This window comes from Puma concolor, chromosome B1 (assembly GCF_028749965.1).
Source record: "Puma concolor isolate L17-30 chromosome B1, mPumCon1.1.hap2, whole genome shotgun sequence".
Taxonomy (NCBI): Eukaryota; Metazoa; Chordata; class Mammalia; order Carnivora; family Felidae; genus Puma; species Puma concolor.
Genome location: NC_141670.1, coordinates 74,781,657 through 74,801,495, shown reverse-complemented (window position 1 = coordinate 74,801,495; position 19,839 = coordinate 74,781,657). Strand labels below are relative to the sequence as shown.

The window sequence follows — 19,839 nt, the reverse complement described above, 5'->3', positions numbered from 1 at the left end:
TATCTTTTCAAATCAGTGTTTTCACTGTCTTGAGATAAATACTGGATCAGAAGTGGAGTTACTGGATTAATTGGTAGTTCTGTTTTTTAATAATTTCCTTAAAAAATTATTTTTTAATTGCACCAAGAATCATAAAATACCTAGGAATAAACCTAACCAAAGATGTAAGAGATCTGTATGCTGAAAGCTATAGAAAGCTTATGAAGGAAATTGAAGAAGATACAAAGAAATGGAAAAACATTCTGTGCCCATGGATTGGAAGAATATATATTGTTAAAATGTCAATACTACCCAAAGCTATCTACACATTCAACGCAATCCCAATCAAAATTGCACCAGCATTCTTCTCGAAGCTAGGACAAGCAATCCTAAAATTTGTATGGAACCACAAAAGACCCCGAATAGCCAAAGTAATATTGAAGAAGACCAAAACGGGAGGCATCACAATCCCAGACTTTAACCTCTACTACAGAGCTGTAATCATCAAGACAGCATGGTATTGGCACAAAAACAGACGCATAGACCAATGGAATAGAATAGAGACTCCAGAATCGGACCCACAAACGTATGGCCAACTAATCTTTGACAAAGCAGGAAAGAATATCCAATGAAAAAAAAAGTCTCTTTAACAAATGGTGCTGGGAGAACTGGACAGCAACGTGCAGAAGAATGAAACCAGACCACTTTCTTACACCATTCACAAAAATAAACTCAAAATGGATGCAGGACCTGAATGTGAGACAGGAAACCATCAAAACCCTAGAGGAGAAAGCAGGAAAAAACCTCTCTGACCTGAGCCACAGCCATTTCTTACTTGACACATCTCCAAAGGCAAGGGAATTAAAAGCAAAAATGAACTGTTGGGATCTCATCAAGATAAAAAGCTTCTTTACTGCAAAGGAAACAATCAACAAAACTAAAAGGCAACACTTGTTATTTCTTGTCTTTTTGACATTGGCCATTCTGACAGGTGTGAGGTGACCTCTCATTGTGATTTTTGATTTGCATTTCTCTGATGTAGGTACTCTTGCTACTAGCTGAGATAAGTCCTGGGCTTGATTTTCCACAAACTGAGGACTTGTTCTAAATCGAACACAGTGTCATACCCAGATAATTGTGACGAATTCCTGCACTTTAGAAGCCGAGAGGACTCAGTTGAGAGAGGAAAGTAAATAGAATGTTACCTGACCAGGTAGAGTGGTGGTATTAGATACTGAGAAGAGTGGGGACTCCTACGTTCAAATTTTAGCCCTCCACCCACTAACTGTACGACTGCGGGCAACTAAGTCTTTCTAAGCCTCAGATTCTCCATCTGTGAATGGTAGTTACTAGTATGTAACTTGCAGCATCATTATTATGTTTAAATAAAATGCTTAGCACAGTGCCTGGCAAATAGTAAGAGCTAAGTAAATATTGTTTTTAAGTAGGAAAAATACAGATTTGTGGGTTCCTTGGGTATTTCATTTTATTGCTGTCTCAGTTGATGACAATTCTACTTTCTTGGTTGCTCAGGACAAAAAGTTTGGAGTCATTCTTGGCTCCCTTTTTCCCTTTCATCTCCCATATCTAATCTATGTTGGGAAATCTTAATTCTACTGAAAAAATTTTTTACTAATATTTATTTATTTTTAAGAGAGAGAGAGACAGAATGTGAGTGGGGGAGGGGCAGAGAGAGAGGGAGACACAGAATCCAAAGCAGGCTCCAGGCTCCGAGCTGTCAGCACAGAGCCCAACACAGGGCTCGAACTCATGAACTGTGAGATTGTGACCTAGCAGAAGTCAGAGGCTTAACTGAGACACCCAGGCGCCTCTGTTAACTCTACTTATAAAACATATGTAGAATCTGACTACTTCTCAGCCCATCCACTGCCAACACCTGTTCCAAGCCACTATAAATTTTAGACTAGATTACCACATCAGCCTCCAACCCGGTTTGTTTCATCCTTACCCTCATGTCAGGTCAGGTCACTGTGCTTAAAACCCTTTATGACTCCCCATGTTTCTGTGAAGTAAAAGTATACTTCACAGCATTGACGGCAGCCTTGTGAGGTGCTATGCCCCATGCCCACTCTTCTCTTTGCTCTCTGATCTCTTGCACACTCTCCCTCTCCAGCCACACTGGCCTCTTGCAGGCATTCTCCTGCCACAGGGTCTTGGCTGCACTCTGCCTGGAATGCTCTTCCCCAGATACCTGCAAATTTGACTCCTGCTCAACTTGTTATCTTTTTTTTTTATGTTTATTTTTGAGAGAGAGAGAGAGAGGGAGAGAGAACGGGGGAGGGGCAGAGAGAAGGGGAGACACAGAATCCAAAGCAGGCTCCAGGCTCCAAGCTGTCAGCACAGAGCCTGACGTGGGGCTCGAACTCATGAACCATGAGATCATGACCTGAGCCGAAGTTGAATGTTTAACTGACTGAGCCACCCAGGTGCCCCTCAAGTTGTTATCTTCTTAAATGAGGCCCACCTTGACCTCCCTATTTCAAATCATGTCTTTCACTACTGCTGCCCATCCCCTCCTCGAGTTATGCAGAAGAAATTTATCCAGCCCCGCTACAAATGGTTCTCAACTACTCTCATCTTACGACTGATTAGAGCAGACCTCCTTCCTTCTGGAGAGTTCCAACATTCTGGCTTTGGACTCAGGTCAATGAATCCAAGTGCTTATAGTCAGTGGCTTTTACAGCAAAATGCTGGCCATGATATATGTTGTACTCGAATAAGTAGAAATAAACATAGGAGAACATTTCTCAAGAGGGACTTTTAATACATAGATATGTCTTGACATTTGAGAAGAATCCACTTTTATTGTTACATAATTTAAATCTAGTTTAAAAAAATTTTTTTAATGTTTGTTTATTTTTGAGAGAGAGAGACAGAGCACGAGCAGGGGAGGGGCAGAGAGAGAAGGAGACACAGAATCCGAAGCAGGGTTCGGGCTCCGAGCTTGTCAGCACAGAGCCCGACATGGGGCTCGAACCCATGAATCGCAAGATCATGACCTGAGCTGAAGTCGGACACCTAATCGACTGAGCCACCCAGGTGCCCCAAATTTAAATCTAGTGTTATAGCCATTGTTCATAATTTGGCTTTTCAGGAAATGAAAACACCTATTATACTTAAATAGATGAATTAGTCTTTCCTATTATAATCTTATGTATTGTCTCTCCCAAGTAGACGTAATTTTATCTTTTAAAAAATCATATAATAAGGTTAAAGTTCCTTTATTCTGATAATGTACACTCCTACTTCACACATTATTGTTTCCGTTCCCTAAAGGTTTTGAATGAGCAATATCAAACAAATAGGCCTAGAAGTGAGCAGGAAAATCCTTCATTGCAGAGAAGAAGGGACCAATAAGAAAAGAGTCTCTGGATTTGAGACCATGCACCACCCGCGCAACTCCTCCATTTTGTTGTTGAAGAACTACAGACCTAGCAAGTGTAAGTGGCTTGCATGATCTCACTCGGTTGACCATAAGCTGATCCTGGAGGCCAGGCCTCTTGAAGGCTAGTGGAGTTATGTCTTCGTTGTCCCAGACCAATTTGAAAACAATTTGGGGTAATTATGCAGCTGTCCAGATTTTTTTTTTTCTTAGCACGAGCTAATACATTGAGGGAAAACCAGGCCAGGCCACCATTACACCAGGACTCTGCCATGTATAATGAGATTTGATTTGAAAATATGCAGCATCCTCTTCTGTGAAGTTTGAGTACTTGCCCTGGCAATTCACCCTCTGGCATTAACTCGCTTGTCACAAAGTATTAACTGCCTGTTCTTATGTGTGCATATGTGGTTGTTTCTTAGGATCTAATGAGGAAGAGCTGGGTCAGAGAAGAGTGGGATGGGCTAATGTTCAAGAGTGAAGAGACAACAGAGACCTTGTCAGGTGAAATTACTGGAATGGAATGGTATCACCATAGTAACCAAGTTGGGGCTCTTCGGGCATTTTGGGGCTGAGGACTTCTGAGGAGTCCAACTTTCCTGCTTATCCCCAAGATGTTCCCAATGCCAGGTTGCCAGTAACACTTGGTCTCTCTTCTCCCTGCCCCCACTCTCCAGTCCTCAATAATCACAAAAATAAAGTTTTAGCCATGTTTGTTCACTGCACTTATTTTGAATTGTTTTATACACTTATTTTAAATAAGGAATAAATCAATGATAACTCAGGTCATCAATACAGGATAGCACAGAACTGAAAATATGTTTATTCCTGACATTGCCGTGTGCGCTAGGAGTCCATTTCTAAAGTAATTGCAGAGATTTGCAACTGTTTATATAGCGTTTGAAATCTTAGCCTTCTACTCCCGTGGGACCATCATAGTCAGACTGTTTATGTCTCTCATCAGTTGAATGAGAGTCACTTTATTATCCTAAATGTGAGCTCCCTTCCATCTTGCCCTATTTCCTGTTAACCAACCTTTACCAAGAGATTGGAAGTGACACGGAGGAGACTGGGGATCTTCAGAATAAGTCTATTGCCGCTAAGGTACAGAGATTTTGTAGGCTGTTCTATGTTTTCAGGGGGAAAAAAAAGCAAACGTATTCTAAGAATCAAAAACGTTCAGCAAACTTAGTCATGTGTGCACCAAATTAAAGGAGAAAGCATAGCATATTTCTATTTTATAATTCACTGTCCCAGGGCCTTAGATATTTGGAATGCAGACTGTGCCCTGTTGGCAGGGATTTGGAATCAATTGACAGTGTGTGATATGATAACACATGTTCTGGATCAGTGGCAGGGGAATGTTTGGAGCTGTAATTCTGTCTCCCCATTAGCAGGAAGCCTTGCTAAACTCACAGCTGGAGAAGCGCCTAAAAAGAACTAGGCTGTGTGTGTGTGTGTGTGTGTGTGTGTGTGTGTGTGTTTATAAAGGCAACACAAAACCCAGCCCCAGCAATAAATGCTAAATGAAGGCCATCAAAAATGAAATGGTACTTTCATCGCATGGATAAACTTGTATCTAGTCAAGATGACTACCTTTCTCAGCTAGAAGTGTTGCTCTATACCTTTGTACATCTGGGCTTAATGATACAGGTGATGTTTAACAACAGTAGAGAAAGAAAACAACCGTGGACCCAGTAGTCACAAGAAGAAAAGTAAATGGAAAGTGTTCCTTTTAATGAGGCACGAGGGGAGGTATACTATATGCAGACGATATGAGTTGAAACCTGATATCCCTGAGGCATGAGGTAGAAGCTGACTCTTGGCCCTGGCGGACCAAACATTGAGGAAACATGTAAGTGCGTGTAAGTGCAAGCATTTAGCTAGCACAACTCAGCAGGCTTCACAAAGCCAAATGCTAAGATTAGGCAAGAACGATCAAATGGTGTTCTTTGAAAAGATTTAAGTTATTTATTTACTCACGGAGATCAGCAGAAAGAACAATTTATGTAATGTAACCCTACTTTCATATTTTTATTTTTTTTAAGTCTTTAGTGTTCTGTACCTTTCTATTGCCTTACTACCTAGACACATCGTCTCTCTTGCAATTTTCCTGAATGAATGCATGCATGAATGAGTGATTAAGTGGTCATTTGATTTAAAATATTAAGACCACAAAAATCATTGAGGCAATCATGGCCAATTTTGGTGTTTTTAGACTATTTCACTAATTCACAACATGATCAATTTAATTAGGGCTGGCTTATAGATTACCAAAAATCTGGAAAGAGCCAAAATGGTTAAATGATCAAGATAAAATCATAGCTTCAAATAGAAAAAAGATTATGATTTTACCAACTCTTCTTCAATATTAGAAGTATAAGAATTTATGAAATAATCGATTTAGAATTATAGTTTAAAAACACACTGGCTAATTTTGCAATCTTTTTGTTTTTTTGTTGTCGTTTTGCTTTGTTTTGTCTTTTAGAGTGAAGCCCTTATCTCCAGGGCAAGTATTTATAAAGCATTTCTCAGTTGGCAAAGCACTTCTGCACATATTTTATCTAATCCTCTCAGCCTCTTACCTTTTTGTTCTGAGATAACATCTGGGCTTCTTCAGAGGTGATCTGAAGTATTTGGTCTTAATAATTGAGCAACATTTTCCCGTAGTCTTGCCTTCATTACATCAACTTCCTCTGACAACTGGAGACTGTCTTAGCCATTTCCTGCTCAGAACCCTGCTCCCTTTGAGACACTGGCCTGTGTACCAGCTTCTTGTTTCAGGGACCTCTTTAGTTATCTGCTCACTGAAAAAGCAGAGGAAAATCCAGTCATTGATCCCCTTTCCCATTTAGGTAACCAACACCGACTGCCCCGTGCCCACCTTCTCTTTGATGACCTGCTCCATGGTCTTCCTGTTAAACCACGTACCAGTTTTTCTCCTCACAACTGAACATTTAAAATCATTCAATAGAAAAATGCATAAACAAATGGCTTATGATCATGGCTTCCCATGGGCCTTTTAGTTTGTGTTTAAACTGACAAAGCTCATCCCTGACCCTGGCACTTACACCCCTTCCAAGTGGAGCTGCACTCTTTCGTGAACCCCCATTCTGCCCACGTGAGACACTATCTTCTACGCCTTCCTGCTTTCATTGCCTAGAAATCCCTTCTTTTTCAACCTTATGTGTGTGTGCTTTTTTCTTTTTACAGTGTTTAAAAAAACCCATTTATATGCTTTTTATTGTACCGATTCTATCATAAGTATCTTTGCCGCCATTTCCACATTTGTGGATTTATTTGGGCTGTTTCCATTTTGGAACCATTAAATAACATTGCTGTATCTTACAAAATTATCTTTTATTTAAAATTATTTTCTCGGGGCGCCTGGGTGGCGCAGTCGGTTAAGCGTCCGACTTCAGCCAGGTCACGATCTCGCGGTCCGTGAGTTCGAGCCCCGCGTCGGGCTCTGGGCTGATGGCTCAGAGCCTGGAGCCTGTTTCCGATGCTGTGTCTCCCTCTCTCTCTGCCCCTCCCCCGTTCATGCTCTGTCTCTCTCTGTCCCAAAAAAATAAATAAATGTTAAAAAAAAAAAATTAAAAAAAATAAAATAAAATTATTTTCTCAAAATACATTTCAAAGGTTATGGTCATTTTTATGGCTCTTATTCTGTATTTGGGCTGCCTTTAAGAAAAAGTATCAACTCATCCCATCCCTGACAATGTAAAATGTTGGTTTCTTTGAATCTTGCCCAAACTGGGTTTTATAATGATTTGTTTTTTTGTGGGGTGCTTTGTTGTTATTGTTGTTAATTTAATCATTATAAAATGATACTGCACAGTTATCTTAATCTGTGCTTCTTGAGGCTGATCTATTAATATAAAATATGACCAAGGTAATTTTTTAAAGTTTTTTTTTTTTTAACGTTTATTTATTATTTTTGGGACAGAGAGAGACAGAGCATGAACGGGGGAGGGGCAGAGAGAGAGGGAGACACAGAATCGGAACCAGGCTCCAGGCTCTGAGCCATCAGCCCAGAGCCCGACGCGGGGCTCGAACTCACGGACCGCGAGATCGTGACCTGGCTGAAGTCGGACGCTTAACCGACTGCGCCACCCAGGCGTCCCGGTAATTTTTTACATATAGCAAAAATAATTTCTAAGGGGAGTGGGATTGGTCCTTCCTTCACATCTATTGGGCTGACTCAAAAGAATTTGCCTACATGTTGGTAGGGGAAAAACTCTTGTTTGCTATTTAGCAAAATAACTGCCACTGCTATAGTGTAGATACTTCTTCCTCCACACACAGATGATTGCCAAAGTCTCTTATCCAATTTAGTAACCTCCGACACTCCAAGTAATTGACCTACAACTTCCAGTTTGATGTGCTGCTTGTGGAGGAAACTGCATATGTGTTCTGTACCTTTCTGTAAGTATGTAAATATATATTGCAGAAGGGCACAGAGCCAGCTAGGACCAGAACCTCAGTCTCATGAGTCCTGGACAGTGCTCTCGCACCTCTCACTACTTTCTGGGGATCCAGATCTCTAGAAGAGCTGCTGGCTGACGTTGGAGGTTTTCTGCACAGCCTTCTGGCTGCAGTTGTGGAAACCACGGCTTGAGGTTCGCGCACCCGCTGTTTGTGATTCTGCCCCTTTGCCTCCTGCCGGTCGGAGTCCTTGGGCTTCATAGCTGCACTCCAGTTGAAGATGTTTCTGCTGTTACCTCCAAGCTATTGTTGGCCGCTGACTTGTCTCAGGTTGTGTCCCGAGCTGTGCCTTCTGTTTGCCTCCCCCTTGGTTTCTCTTTCTGAGCCACAGGGCCTGCTGTCCTGTAAGGGCTGCCGTGACCAGCCAGGGGCCTGGGAGGGTTGTGAGTTGCACTACACGAGTGGAGGGCCCCCCGATCATGTGTCTGCAGCTTCTTTCCTGAGCAAGGTGCACAGGGTGCCTCCGTTTAGCAGTTTAGCATGATGCAGAGTCAGATGTCATGTTTGGTACTCTGTGTGAGTGTATTTTTCAATGATGCAGCAGTGTTCCTTTCAAGTCCTTTAGAGTGTACTTTATTCTCTTCTTCCAACCTTCCAACACACACACACACACACACACACACACACACACACACACACTGAATGTAGTCTGTGATGCAGCAAAATGTCATGGTTACTAGCATACAAGTGCACATTCTGGAGCCAGACAGCCCCGGTTTGAATTCTGACTCCGCCACTTAGCGCTGTGACCTTGGGAAGTTACTTCACCTCTGCCTGTGTAAGTAAGTGTTTGCTCCTATTATTATTATTTCTTGAAAGGGGAGGGAGATCATACAAAAGTAAACAGATCAGAACTTACTCAAGATGTTCCCTTTTCAATTAGTGGTCAGCTTTACTTTGCAGCTGAAGGAAGAGTAAGAAAGCCCTGTATTGGCTCAGGAGCCTGGAATTTAAACATGTGTCTAAATGGAAGAACTGATGGGGCGCCTGGGTGGCTCAGTTGGTTAAGTGTCTGACTTCAGCTTAGGTCATGAGCTCACAGTTGGTGAGTTCAAGCCCCACATCAGGCTCTGTGCTGACAGCTCAGAGCCTGGAGCCTGCTTCAGATTCTTTGTCTCCCTCGCTCTCTGCCCCTCCCCCACTCAGGCACATGCACTCTCTCTCTCTTTCAAAAAAGAATAAATGTAAGAAAAAAAATTAAAAATAAACAAATAAATAGACGAACTGAAATGGGGGTATTTTCACAATATGAGGGCTTTTGTTTCACATTGGCCTGGCAGTAGGTAACTTGGCAGAAGCCTTCTATGAGCCATTGCCTGAGCTTCTCTCTTGAGTGCCCATCCAGACTCTTAGGCTTTACCTTCTTCCGGTTATTTTGTTTCTCTTAATATAGGAAACAAGAGCAATAACAAAACATTATGTGGCATTTACTATGTGCCAGACACTCTTCTCCAGGCTCACATAGACTCATTTCTCTGCCACAACTTGTGAGGTAGATGGTTATCATCTCTGTTTTACAAATGACAGACTACGGCACAGAGAGGTTAAATAACTTACTCCAGACCCCATAGATAGGACATTAGATTTTACCGACTGTATGCTTTGCTAAGTGGTCCCACACTGGCAAATCAGGTGTGTACCTAAGGAAAGAACAGATCTCCCCTTTACTACTTCTTCTCCATAATATCTGGTTCCCTGCTGCTGACTGGGCAACTTTTGATTTGAACTTTAAATGCCAAACTTAGCATGATTGTAATCTGAAAGCACGCAAGTTCAGGAAGCTGTGAAGTTGCTTTACTCAGTGGATTTAGAAATAGTAAGAAATGACAACCAAAAAAGTTCAGGCTTCTTGCTTCCAAGCTATCAGGTCGGGACAGAAAATCATATAATGTTAGGCATGGAAAGGGTCTTAAAGATCATATTGTTTAATGGCTTCATTTTACAGGTAAGAAAACAGGTGCAGGGAGGTGAAGTGCTTTGTTCAAGGTCGTGAAGCATATTTTCCAAAATTGCAGTTAGAATGCTCAGGTGAGTGAATCATATAAGTATTGTTGAAAAAGTACTACTATTAAGATTATATCTCGCTGTGGAAAGTGGTATATGGTATTAGTTTGGGGAGCTTCCTCAGCCAACATGGGTTCATATAACTTAATTCATATAATATATCAAGGTTACTTTACCTAGATAGACTCATTTCCATGACTGAGAATGCCATTATTTCTGGAACTATGACACATTCAATGACTAGACGTTGGCTATTCGGTATTGACATCCTCTTAACAATTTGTTAGATTTTTGATGCCATGATGGCCTTCGTTTTCAGCGTCTCTAATTTCAGTGCATTTTGCATACATTTTTAATGCTCACCAATAGTACAAAAATGATCATAACTACCCTCCCAATCACTTGAAGGTATAAAGATAGTATTGCTCTGGTGGTCAAGGACATGGATTCCAGAGACAGATGCCTGGGCTTAGATTTCAGCTCTGTACCTTTACTGATTTGTGGCCTCGGGCAACTAAGTTGTACCTTACCTATCTGTGCCTCAATTTCTCCATCTGTAAAATAGGGATAATAATAATACCCACCTCATTGGGTTGTTGGAAGGATTAAATGACTTAATATATGCAAAGGACTTAGGATAGGGCTTGGCAGGTCATAAGCACTATATGAGGGTTATCTTTCATTATTTCTAAGAAAGGAAGTTGAGTTACAAGGAATCACTTCAGACTGTGAAATACAGCTGAAAAAGTACTTACTATTTCTGCTTCTCAGATTAAGGGGGTGTCCTGGCTTTATAGTTTAAGTCCTTAAAAAATATTTTTCCAAGATCATCAAGAAACTGACTCGACTTACAGAAGTGCAATTCTTGCCAACCCTCTGAAGTCCAGTCATATCTTTTCAAAAACAACAAGGAAGGAAAAAAAACTCGGCAAGGAAGAGAAAAATAAATCCTACTCATTGGTCTGCATTTTGACTTCCCAAGTAGAAGATTTTAATAAGTATAAACAATTAAATAAGTTAATGCAGCCACTATTTTAGAAGTTTATACAAATAACTTTCCCAAATACACTATAAGCAAGCAAGTAAGTACAAAAGTCAGAAGGATAAGAACTGTATCTCCAAAAGTGTGGAGGCTCAAAAGTAAAATGACAGGTTTTACTGGATTTCATATTGATCTTAATTTATTACCTGGAGGGTGTGTAGGTGGGGTATGTTTTGTATCTATATGTAGCAATAGTAATTTATTTTTAATGACTATAGTTGGGCTTTTGTAGATTGTTCTAACTTTCCTACAACAATCTGAAAATAAGAAGTAGAATTAAAACATGAAAAAAGTGGAAGCTTCCAAGTGAGTTCTTGCTCCTTCATCTTTAGAGACACTATGGTACAATGGAATTAGAGCCCAATTTTAACTCTGCATTAACAATTTACTTCTCTCAATCTTACTGTTTAACATGTAAAATGGGGACAATAAGACTAATCCTGTTGTGTTTTTAAATAAGAAATGCATGTAAAATTGGTGCCCAGTGACTGTTCATTCTACCTTCTTCTTAGACATAAGAAATAATATTTTGATTGGAAAAAGGTCCTCTGTCCAGGAGGACACAAAATAGGCACGGGGTTTGGCCATCCGTCCGTGCCTTTGTGGAATCAGAATAAGACTCTTCTCACTGTGGGCATCCTCGAGCCAGAGTGTGGCTTGGTGAATCAGAGAGCTGATGTCAGTCCCTATTCCTTGGCTCTTTATACACAACCTTATGTAGCAGCCCTATGTAAATGATGAGAAGGAGCCAGATGTGGGACAATGAGACAAAGAGCTTCCCACATGGAAGAAACAGCAAGTGTGAAGGCCCTGAGATGGGGGTCAAGTCTGGTAGGTTTGGGGAATGCAAAAGCCCCTGGGCTGAAGAACAGATATCAAGGGGAAGACTGGTAGAAGATGCGGTTAGAAAGACAAGGAGGAGCCAGATCTCACTTCCTGCAGGACAAGGAAAGGAGTTTGGATTTTATTCTAAGCTTCTAGGAAACCACTGCAGGGTTTTGTACATAATCTTTTTTTTTTTTTTAATTTTTATAACTTCTCAGAGTGATCCTCCATTTGTTAGATGGAATGCTGCCAGATGAATTCTGTTTTTAAAAGATCATTTTGGCTGTTGGAAAACCAGATGTAAGGGGAGAGAGTGGAAGCAGAGAAACCAGTAGAAGGCAATGGTAGGAGTCTATGTGAGGGATGAGGCACTCCTACATCGGGGTAGTGGTTCAGAAAGGGTAAGTATGAGGAATGTTCTGGAGATGGCACGACTTGTTGCTAGATTTAAGGGTATAAAGAAAATATGGATTAAGGGTGACACTTTGGCTTTTGGCTTGAGCAACTGGGTAGATGCTACTGCAACGTACTTGAAGTTAGGAAGACTGGGGATGTGCAGCTTTGGATGGGTAGAAGCAAGTAGGACATGTTAGGTTTGAGATGCTTATTCAACATTCAGGTGGAGATGACAAGTAGGCAGCTGGGAATATGAATGTGGACTTCAGGTTAAGCCTAAAATTCTAACTTGGGACTCATTAGCTTATAGATATTTAAAGACTTGGGGCTGGATGAGTTTATCCAGAAAGAGAGCATCCAGGACCAAGCCCTAGAGTACTCTTACTTTTAGAGGTTGAACAGAGAGGCAAGAGGCTGCAAAGCAGACTGAGGAGGTATGGGGAAGATCTCACCGTACTTAGAGCTGTATGTCACACGTGTCACGAGTGCCATCCACATAGACCTAATGTGATGTATCTGGTGATGGCACTGTCCTTTGGAGAATAAACTAGTATGCTAAGTGATAAGCACCGTTTCTTGGGGCCATCAAAAAGAAAGATAGCTTTCTTCCTCAGGCTTGCCTGCTGGCTGCAAATCTCTGGGCATTATGTTTATAGTCCAGGAGGAAAAAGGACACAGAGTAAAAGGACTGTACTAGCTGAGTCTATTCCTTTTCATCATGAAAGCAATAGCTTTCTTTGGAGCCATGTTAGTAGAGGCCTGCTTGTATCTCATTGACCAGAACTAAGCCGAATAACCATGCTAAGTCACAATGTAGACTACTGGGAAGGTAACTACTTTTTTGTTTTGTTTACTTTTTTTGTTTTTCACTCATGTATCATATTTAATATCATTTAATCATATTTAAACCTTTAGCATAACCACATCCAAGGCATCCTGTATAAATCACAGTCTAACCTATCTTTAAAAATTTTGTCTTTAATTTCTTAAAAATTTATTAATTAAAAATTTTATCATTTTTACTTTAATTTATATACAGTGAAATGTATCCTTTTCATTGTACAATCTTATGAGTTTTGAAAAAAAAAAAAACGGAGAGAAAGATGACTATTTTTAACTATGAATACTGGTGCTTGGTATTTTCATAATGGTAAAGGACCATTAAAGGACCATTAAAGGACCATTTAACACAACAGAGTCGTTTTGAGAAAGGAGAGAAACTTTATCTAGTGCACCTAATCGAGGCTTCTTGAGATGACATGAAATGGAATAAAGTTAGCATATGCTGGGTCCCCTTAAGGGGACAATTTGCATCTTAAAGGTACCTGACCAGAACCATTAGGTTTCTGCTTTCAAGAGCCATCCCTCTGGGCATTTCTTCCCAGGGAAGATGAGGCTCGGATCCTAGCAATGATGGTAGTGGTTGTTTCATGAAACCCTTGGTTTTATTGTTGTGATTGGGGTGAAGCCCGAAATAGATAGATAGCAAACAGCTGTTACATGTACATTTTCATTAAACATTCCCATTTCCAGCATGTCTGAGTTATAAAGGATCAGGGATAATGAATAGGTAATTAAAACAATTGAATATCAATATGTATCAAATTTACCATATTCAAGAAAGGTCTGGCATGTCCCCACAATGTGCATGCAAGATAATATCATTACTAGCATTTATTAACACGTATACTAGATGCTTACCATATAGTATCTCTTTCAGTCTTTACAACCCACCATGTGACCTGGTGTGTTGAATCTTCTCTAGACTAGAGACAGATGATTTGGACTTGATGCTTCACTGTCAATTTTATGTAGAATGTGTTGAGATGTAACTCACATTTATAGACTTGCTTGGTTTTCGTCTATACTCATTAAGAAAAAAAACAAGAGTGCAGTTAAGTCCAAAGCATGGTCAACATCTTGTATATCTTAAAATGAGTGTAGATTTAGTCAATTTTAGGTGTGTGTGTGGGGAGGAGAGGGGTTCTTAAGTTTATTTATTTAATGTTTTAGTAATTTCTATACCCAAGATGGGGCTTGAACTCACAACCTCAAGATCAAGAGTTGTATGCTCTTTGGACTGAATTAGCCAGGCGCTCCTAGGTGTGTGTGTATGTGTTTTATTTTTTAATTTTTTTAAGTTTATTTATTTATTTTGAGGGAGACAGAGTGCAAGTAGGGGAGGGGTAGAGAGAGAAGGAGAATCTCAAGCAGGCTTTATGCAGTCAGTGCACAGAGCCCAAAGTGGGGTGTGAATTCATGAAACCATGCAATCATGACCTGAGTGGAAATCAAGAGTCAGGTGTTCAACCGACTGAGCCATCCAGCTACCCACTAGGTAGATGTGTGTGTGTATGTGCACATGTGTTTAACTTATATGGATCTAACTTAAAATTGATAAACTCCCCCAATGTTTATAGCAGCACTATCAACAATAGCCAAATTATGGAAAGAGCCCAAATATCCATCTACTGATGAATGGATAAATAAGATTTGGTATGTGTGTGTGTATATATATATATATATATATATATATATATATATATAAAAAATGGAATATTACTTGATCAAAAGTAATGAAATCTTGCCATTTTCCACAATGTGGATGGAACTAGAATAATTATGCTAAGTGAAATAAATCAGTCAGAGAAATACAAATATATGATTTCACTCATGTGGAATTTAAGAAATAAAATATATGAACATAGGGAAAGGGAAGGAAAAATAAGATAAAAACAAAGAGGGAGGCAAACCATAAGAGACGTTTAAATACAGAGAACAAACTGAGGGTTGCTCAAGGGGGTGTAGGGTGGGGGGATGGGGATAGCGGGGCACTTGTTGTGATGAGCACTGGGTATTATATGTAAGTGGAGAATCACTAAATTCTATTCCTGAAGCCATTATTATACTATATGTCAACTAACTTGGATTTAAATAAAAATTTTTTTTTGTTTTGGGGATCTAATATTCAACATGGAGACCAGAGTTAATAATATTCTACTGTATATTTGAAATTTGTTAGGAGAGTAGATTTTCACACACACAAAGGTAGCTATGGGAAGTGATAGATGTATTCATGTACTTGATAGTGGTAATCACTTCACAATGTATAATTAAATCATCACATTTTACACTTTAAAAAAATGATAAACTCTAGTAAGGTATCTCCTCAGTGCCTCTTCCATGCTTAGTTTTGTGTTTATAATTTGCATATTGAGTTAATTCATGTTTCCATTAATTTTTTGTCTTTAGTTAACATTATTTATACATACTTCTCCATAACTTTGCTACTATAACTTGGATATTTCTCATCCTTTCTGGGCTTCAGTTTCTCTTTCTGTAAAATGATGCAGTTGTGCTATTATTTAATAGCCAAATTTTTCCAACTCTAATATTCTGTGACAAAAGAATATTTATTACCTGCAGGCAAATAATGGCATCAATGACACAGGAGTCTTCTTTGGAGAAGAAGTTTACTTCAAAACATGGATGCTACTTAATGGGCCATAACTTTCCTGTTGTTCATGAGTCAGCATGAAAAATACCTCCAGAGAAGGCTAAGTAGGTCAGATTTATCTAAGAAGACAGCTGTGTAATCCTGTATCCCTCTCCAACCCCATGGCACTGCAGATACATGCTTCTGGCTTTTTGAACAACAGTCAAATAGCATTACCCAGTTTGTAAAGTCCACAAGATCACAACTTGAAAATCAAGCTGGCCTTCAAAAAGTTTCAGTACGAGAACAAAATAGAGCTGTTTTTTTTAATAATGGTCCACAGCAATTTTCCTCTTTTAAGTCATTTTCATTGATTGTGTGATACTGGTTATTGTGGGAAAGACTTTTAGTAAAAAAGTAAGATAGTTTAAAAATTAGCAATAAGAAAAAAAAATAGTAAAGAAGTTTGTATCATGACCTTTTATTAAACTTGTTTCATGAAACCTGTTTCATGTTCATCAATGTTTGCTTGTTTTCCATTCTAAGTCATGAGAGGACTTAAAAATACATATTGTAAATAAAGAGGCCAATGACAGAATATTCATTTAAAAACAAACTTTGAAGGTGCAGTTACTGTCTCCTTGGGCTCTGGCAAGTATTTTTTGACAGAAGACAGCCCCTTAACACAGAGGAGAATCTTCAGAGCTCAAGGGGAAATACAAACCTAGAGAAATAAAACGAAGAAAAAAAAAAAAAAGACTCATTAGGATGGGACTGGCGATCCTTGCTACAGAAAGGGAGATGCTGGCAGGGAACACGGGAAAAAGACAAGGAACTGAGAAAATACTGGGGTCTTGAAGTTGGATAAGGCAAAGTGACTTTTTCCTTGGGAGAAAAGGATCCATGATTGATTTAGTTCTTCTTTGGCATCCCTCCTGCTATTTTGACCACTGCTTTTCCATTGTCTAGACTGTAAGGCACCAGAAACAATTAAATAGAGGATCAATGTAAACAGACAGGTGTGCCCCAGTCACTTCTCCTTATTCTACACTGCTCAAATTCTCTGAATTTCACACAAACTACTCTGGAAGCAGCAAGCTAGTTAAAAAAAAATCTTAAGACTGCCAATACTTCCAGCTTATGCAAAGCGATTCCTGAATAAAACCTTTGTGGTACCGTTGGCAAAGGCATGATATTAAACTTAAACGGGATCTCAGATATTAGACGTACTTTTTGGTTATAGGCATCAAATAATGGGGCTAGAAAATACATTTTCAGGTATTATGTATATTACCCAGTTAATGTTAGAAACAGGCAACCGACCTCGACCTCAACCATGTTTCCGAGGAGGCTGGCTGAATTTTGCAGTATGAATCCTAAGGGAGTATTTGCAGGGTCTTTGCAGCTATAAATGCCCTAGGAAGAGGCTTCCCCACCTGTCACAACCTGGGCCGTCTCCTCGGAGGCTGCCAGGCGCACCACCGCCACGCCTCGCTGAGGTCAGCCTCTCGGGTCTTGGGAGAGCTCTTTTTATTTTAAATTACAGACTTTGCAGCCACCGGAAATCCTCGCTGCATAACTGGCAGTAGCCATGTGGCTGCACTAGCGTTTCCTGACAACCACTGCATTATTTCCACTAATATCCTGTCTGAGGCCTCTGGCCCGGCGACTCCTCACTCCCACCCCCGCCCCCCAACACCGCCCTCCTCCCTCGTGGGTAATAACCCGACTGTGCCAGCGTGCCCAAACAAAGAGGAAACCACCCGAAAGTTCCTCAAATCGCACTTGGCGACAGTGGCCTGGTAGTCTCTCCCGACAGCTCTAAGAGACCCCGTCACAGCCGCAGACAGTGCCTGGGGACCGCAGATTTGGGAAGGACGCCGCGGGGCGCTGTGGGGCGGGCCCGCAGCCGTGTGGTCCGCGCCCGGGCGGGGCGCCCAGGGCCGCAGCATTCGCATTGTCCACGTTCCCCCGCGCCCCGCCGCGTTCCGTCCCTCCCTATCTGTGGCGCACACGCGCGCAGAGCGAGCGGCGCGCCCGGGGCCGGAGCTGCAGCAGCTGCGGCGGCGGCAGCGGCGGCGGCTGCGGCGGGGGCGGGGCGGGGGCGGGGGCGGCGCGGGGCGGGGCGGGGCGGGGCGGCGCGGGGGCGGGCCCGGGGCGAGGCAGCCCCGGCGCCAGCGAGCGAACAGCGAGCGCGGCGAGCACCCGAGAGGAGCGCGAGCACCAGCATGGCGGGGCTCCGACGCCCGCAGCCGGGCTGCTACTGCCGCACCGCCGCGGCCGTGAACCTCCTGCTGGGCGTCTTCCAGGTCCTCCTGCCCTGCTGTCGCCCGGGAGGGGCTCAGGGACAAGGTCAGCCTTGCGCCGCTGTGCTCGCTCTCCTTCTCCACCCCGCCCCCCCTTCTCTTTCTTTTAGGGAACTGCTGAAATCTATAAGAGGGCGAGGGGAGGAAGGGGAAAGGGGCAGGAGGAGGAAGGAAAGCGGTTGCAATTCTCGGCTGATAACATTTTCTAACCACGGCGTCCCCTCCCGCGCCCCCCGCCCTCAGACAAACGGAAAGCTGGGCAGTCGCGGAGCTTGGGGACAGCGGCGCGGACCGCTAGCCGCACGCGCCCCGGAGCCTTTGTGCGCGGGCCCCGGGCGCCCCGGGCGCAGCCCCCGCTTTGTGTGGCGCGCGCTGGGGCCCCGCCGCGGCCCGGCTTCCTGCAGCTTTGTTCCTCGAGCTTGGCCGCCCAGGACCCATCCTGCAGACGCCAGCCCCAGATGCTGCGGGATGCGGAGCGCCGAGCGGCCCGCCGGGTGGCTATCCCCCTGCGTCCCCCCCACCCCGCCCAGCACAAGAACCCCGACCTTGCACGCTCCCTACTCTCTGTCAGAGGGGCCGCCCGCTTGCACCCCGTCCATTGTGTTCTTGTCCTCGGGTGGCCTCCGCTTGGAAAAGGAAAGGGTGACTTGTTTTGGTGAGGCGAGTGCACGGGGGCATGATAGGGAAACAGGAAGCGTTTCTTTTCCGTGCATTAAAATGCGGTGTATTTTTTGGTGTTCGTGCAGCGATTGAGCCCTTGCAGAACGTGGTGGAGCTGTGGCAGGCAGAAGAAGGGGAACTCCTGCTGCCCACTCAGGTGAGGACGACCAGGTGACAGGGCTGGTGTGGGTGTGCGAGGGAGGACAGGCCGTCGGCCCCCCAGCGGCACAGGCGCTCGGGCCACTTTGCAAGGCAAATAAACGGTCGGGCCGAGCCTGAACACCTGGCAGCGGTGGCCTTCCCAGCCTCCTCCCGCGCCATGTGACAGGGCGTGAGTCACGCCCGCCCCAAGTTCAGGAGGTGGGAGCCCAGGCCACCTCAGCAGGGCCGAGGCCAGCGGCAGCCTTGTGGAGGGGAAGGGCGGGCCCCTCGGCGGGCTGTAGACCTGGGTGCGCGAGGGACGTGTGCCCTGTTCCCTAAGTGAGCTGGAGCTGTGTGTGCCTGAGGACAACAGGAATATTGATTTCACAAGTGTTAGTGAGTGGCACTTGCCATTAGCATTAAGTAGCTTTGCGATGAAGATGTGACTTTAAAAGATTGTAGTCTTGGATTTTTTCCAAGGGCCTTTAATTCGTGTTAGATACACCCTCTTAACAACTTGAATTTCAGGTTTTGGGGGTTTCTCCCCCATGTGATACAATGATTGCATGTGGAAAAATAATTACTAGCATTTCATTGAGAATATGTGGCATCATACGTAGATACGGTCCTGCAAAGCATTGTGTGAAGGTTTAATTTTAACATTTGAGTGCAGATGTACACATTTTAATATATTGTTGACTGCTTTACAGCAGCAGCAGTAGTGACCCCAAATACTGTTTTTTGGGGGGTGTTGAATTATAAGGGAATATTCAGCTTGCGTGTGGTAGTTTTTAAGATGTTCATTAATTCCCACATTGGTGACAGCACTTAATTCTATGTTGTCTCTGGTGGCTGTTTGGAAAAACAGGATGTCTAGCTATAAGTTCCCTGAAGAACTGTGCTGTTTTACATTTCAGTTTCTCCCTCCTATGTGAAGCATTAGAGTGCTGGTTTTGAGATATTCAGAATATTCCCCTTTACCAGGGCTAATGAATAACAGCTTCAAGGCGGAGAGGTGATTTTTAGAGGAAAATTTTCTTGGACCTTCCCTGAAGGCCTGCAAGCTGAATGAGACCAGTCCTTTGAGAAGAAGCCTTATCGGGATGGGGAGCAAATAGTCTGTCCTCTTAAAAGTCTATTCCCAAATGGATTTTTTTTC

General features: G+C 42.6%; 1 protein-coding gene and 1 long non-coding RNA gene across 3 annotated transcripts in view; one reads left to right on the top strand and one right to left on the bottom strand.

Moving 5' to 3' along the window:
• Positions 1-5,973: 5,973 nt before the first annotated feature.
• On the bottom strand, positions 5,974-17,553 carry LOC147581696 (uncharacterized). The gene is made up of 4 exons (XR_015250171.1): positions 17,359-17,553; positions 15,558-16,297; positions 13,839-13,999; positions 5,974-6,189 (listed from the first exon to the last, which is right to left on the bottom strand). It is a non-coding gene; the product is annotated as an uncharacterized LOC147581696 (long non-coding RNA).
• Positions 17,554-17,736: 183 nt separating this feature from the next.
• TMEM131L (transmembrane 131 like) overlaps positions 17,737-19,839 on the top strand; it is a 171,350-nt gene continuing 169,247 nt past the window's right edge. For both annotated transcript variants that reach the window (XM_086704081.1, XM_086704080.1), the window contains exons 1-2: positions 17,737-17,925; positions 18,626-18,696. In XM_086704081.1, the coding sequence (XP_086560207.1) occupies positions 17,802-17,925; positions 18,626-18,696 (195 nt within the window). In that variant the 5' untranslated portion in view covers positions 17,737-17,801. The remainder of the gene's footprint in view (positions 17,926-18,625; positions 18,697-19,839) is intronic.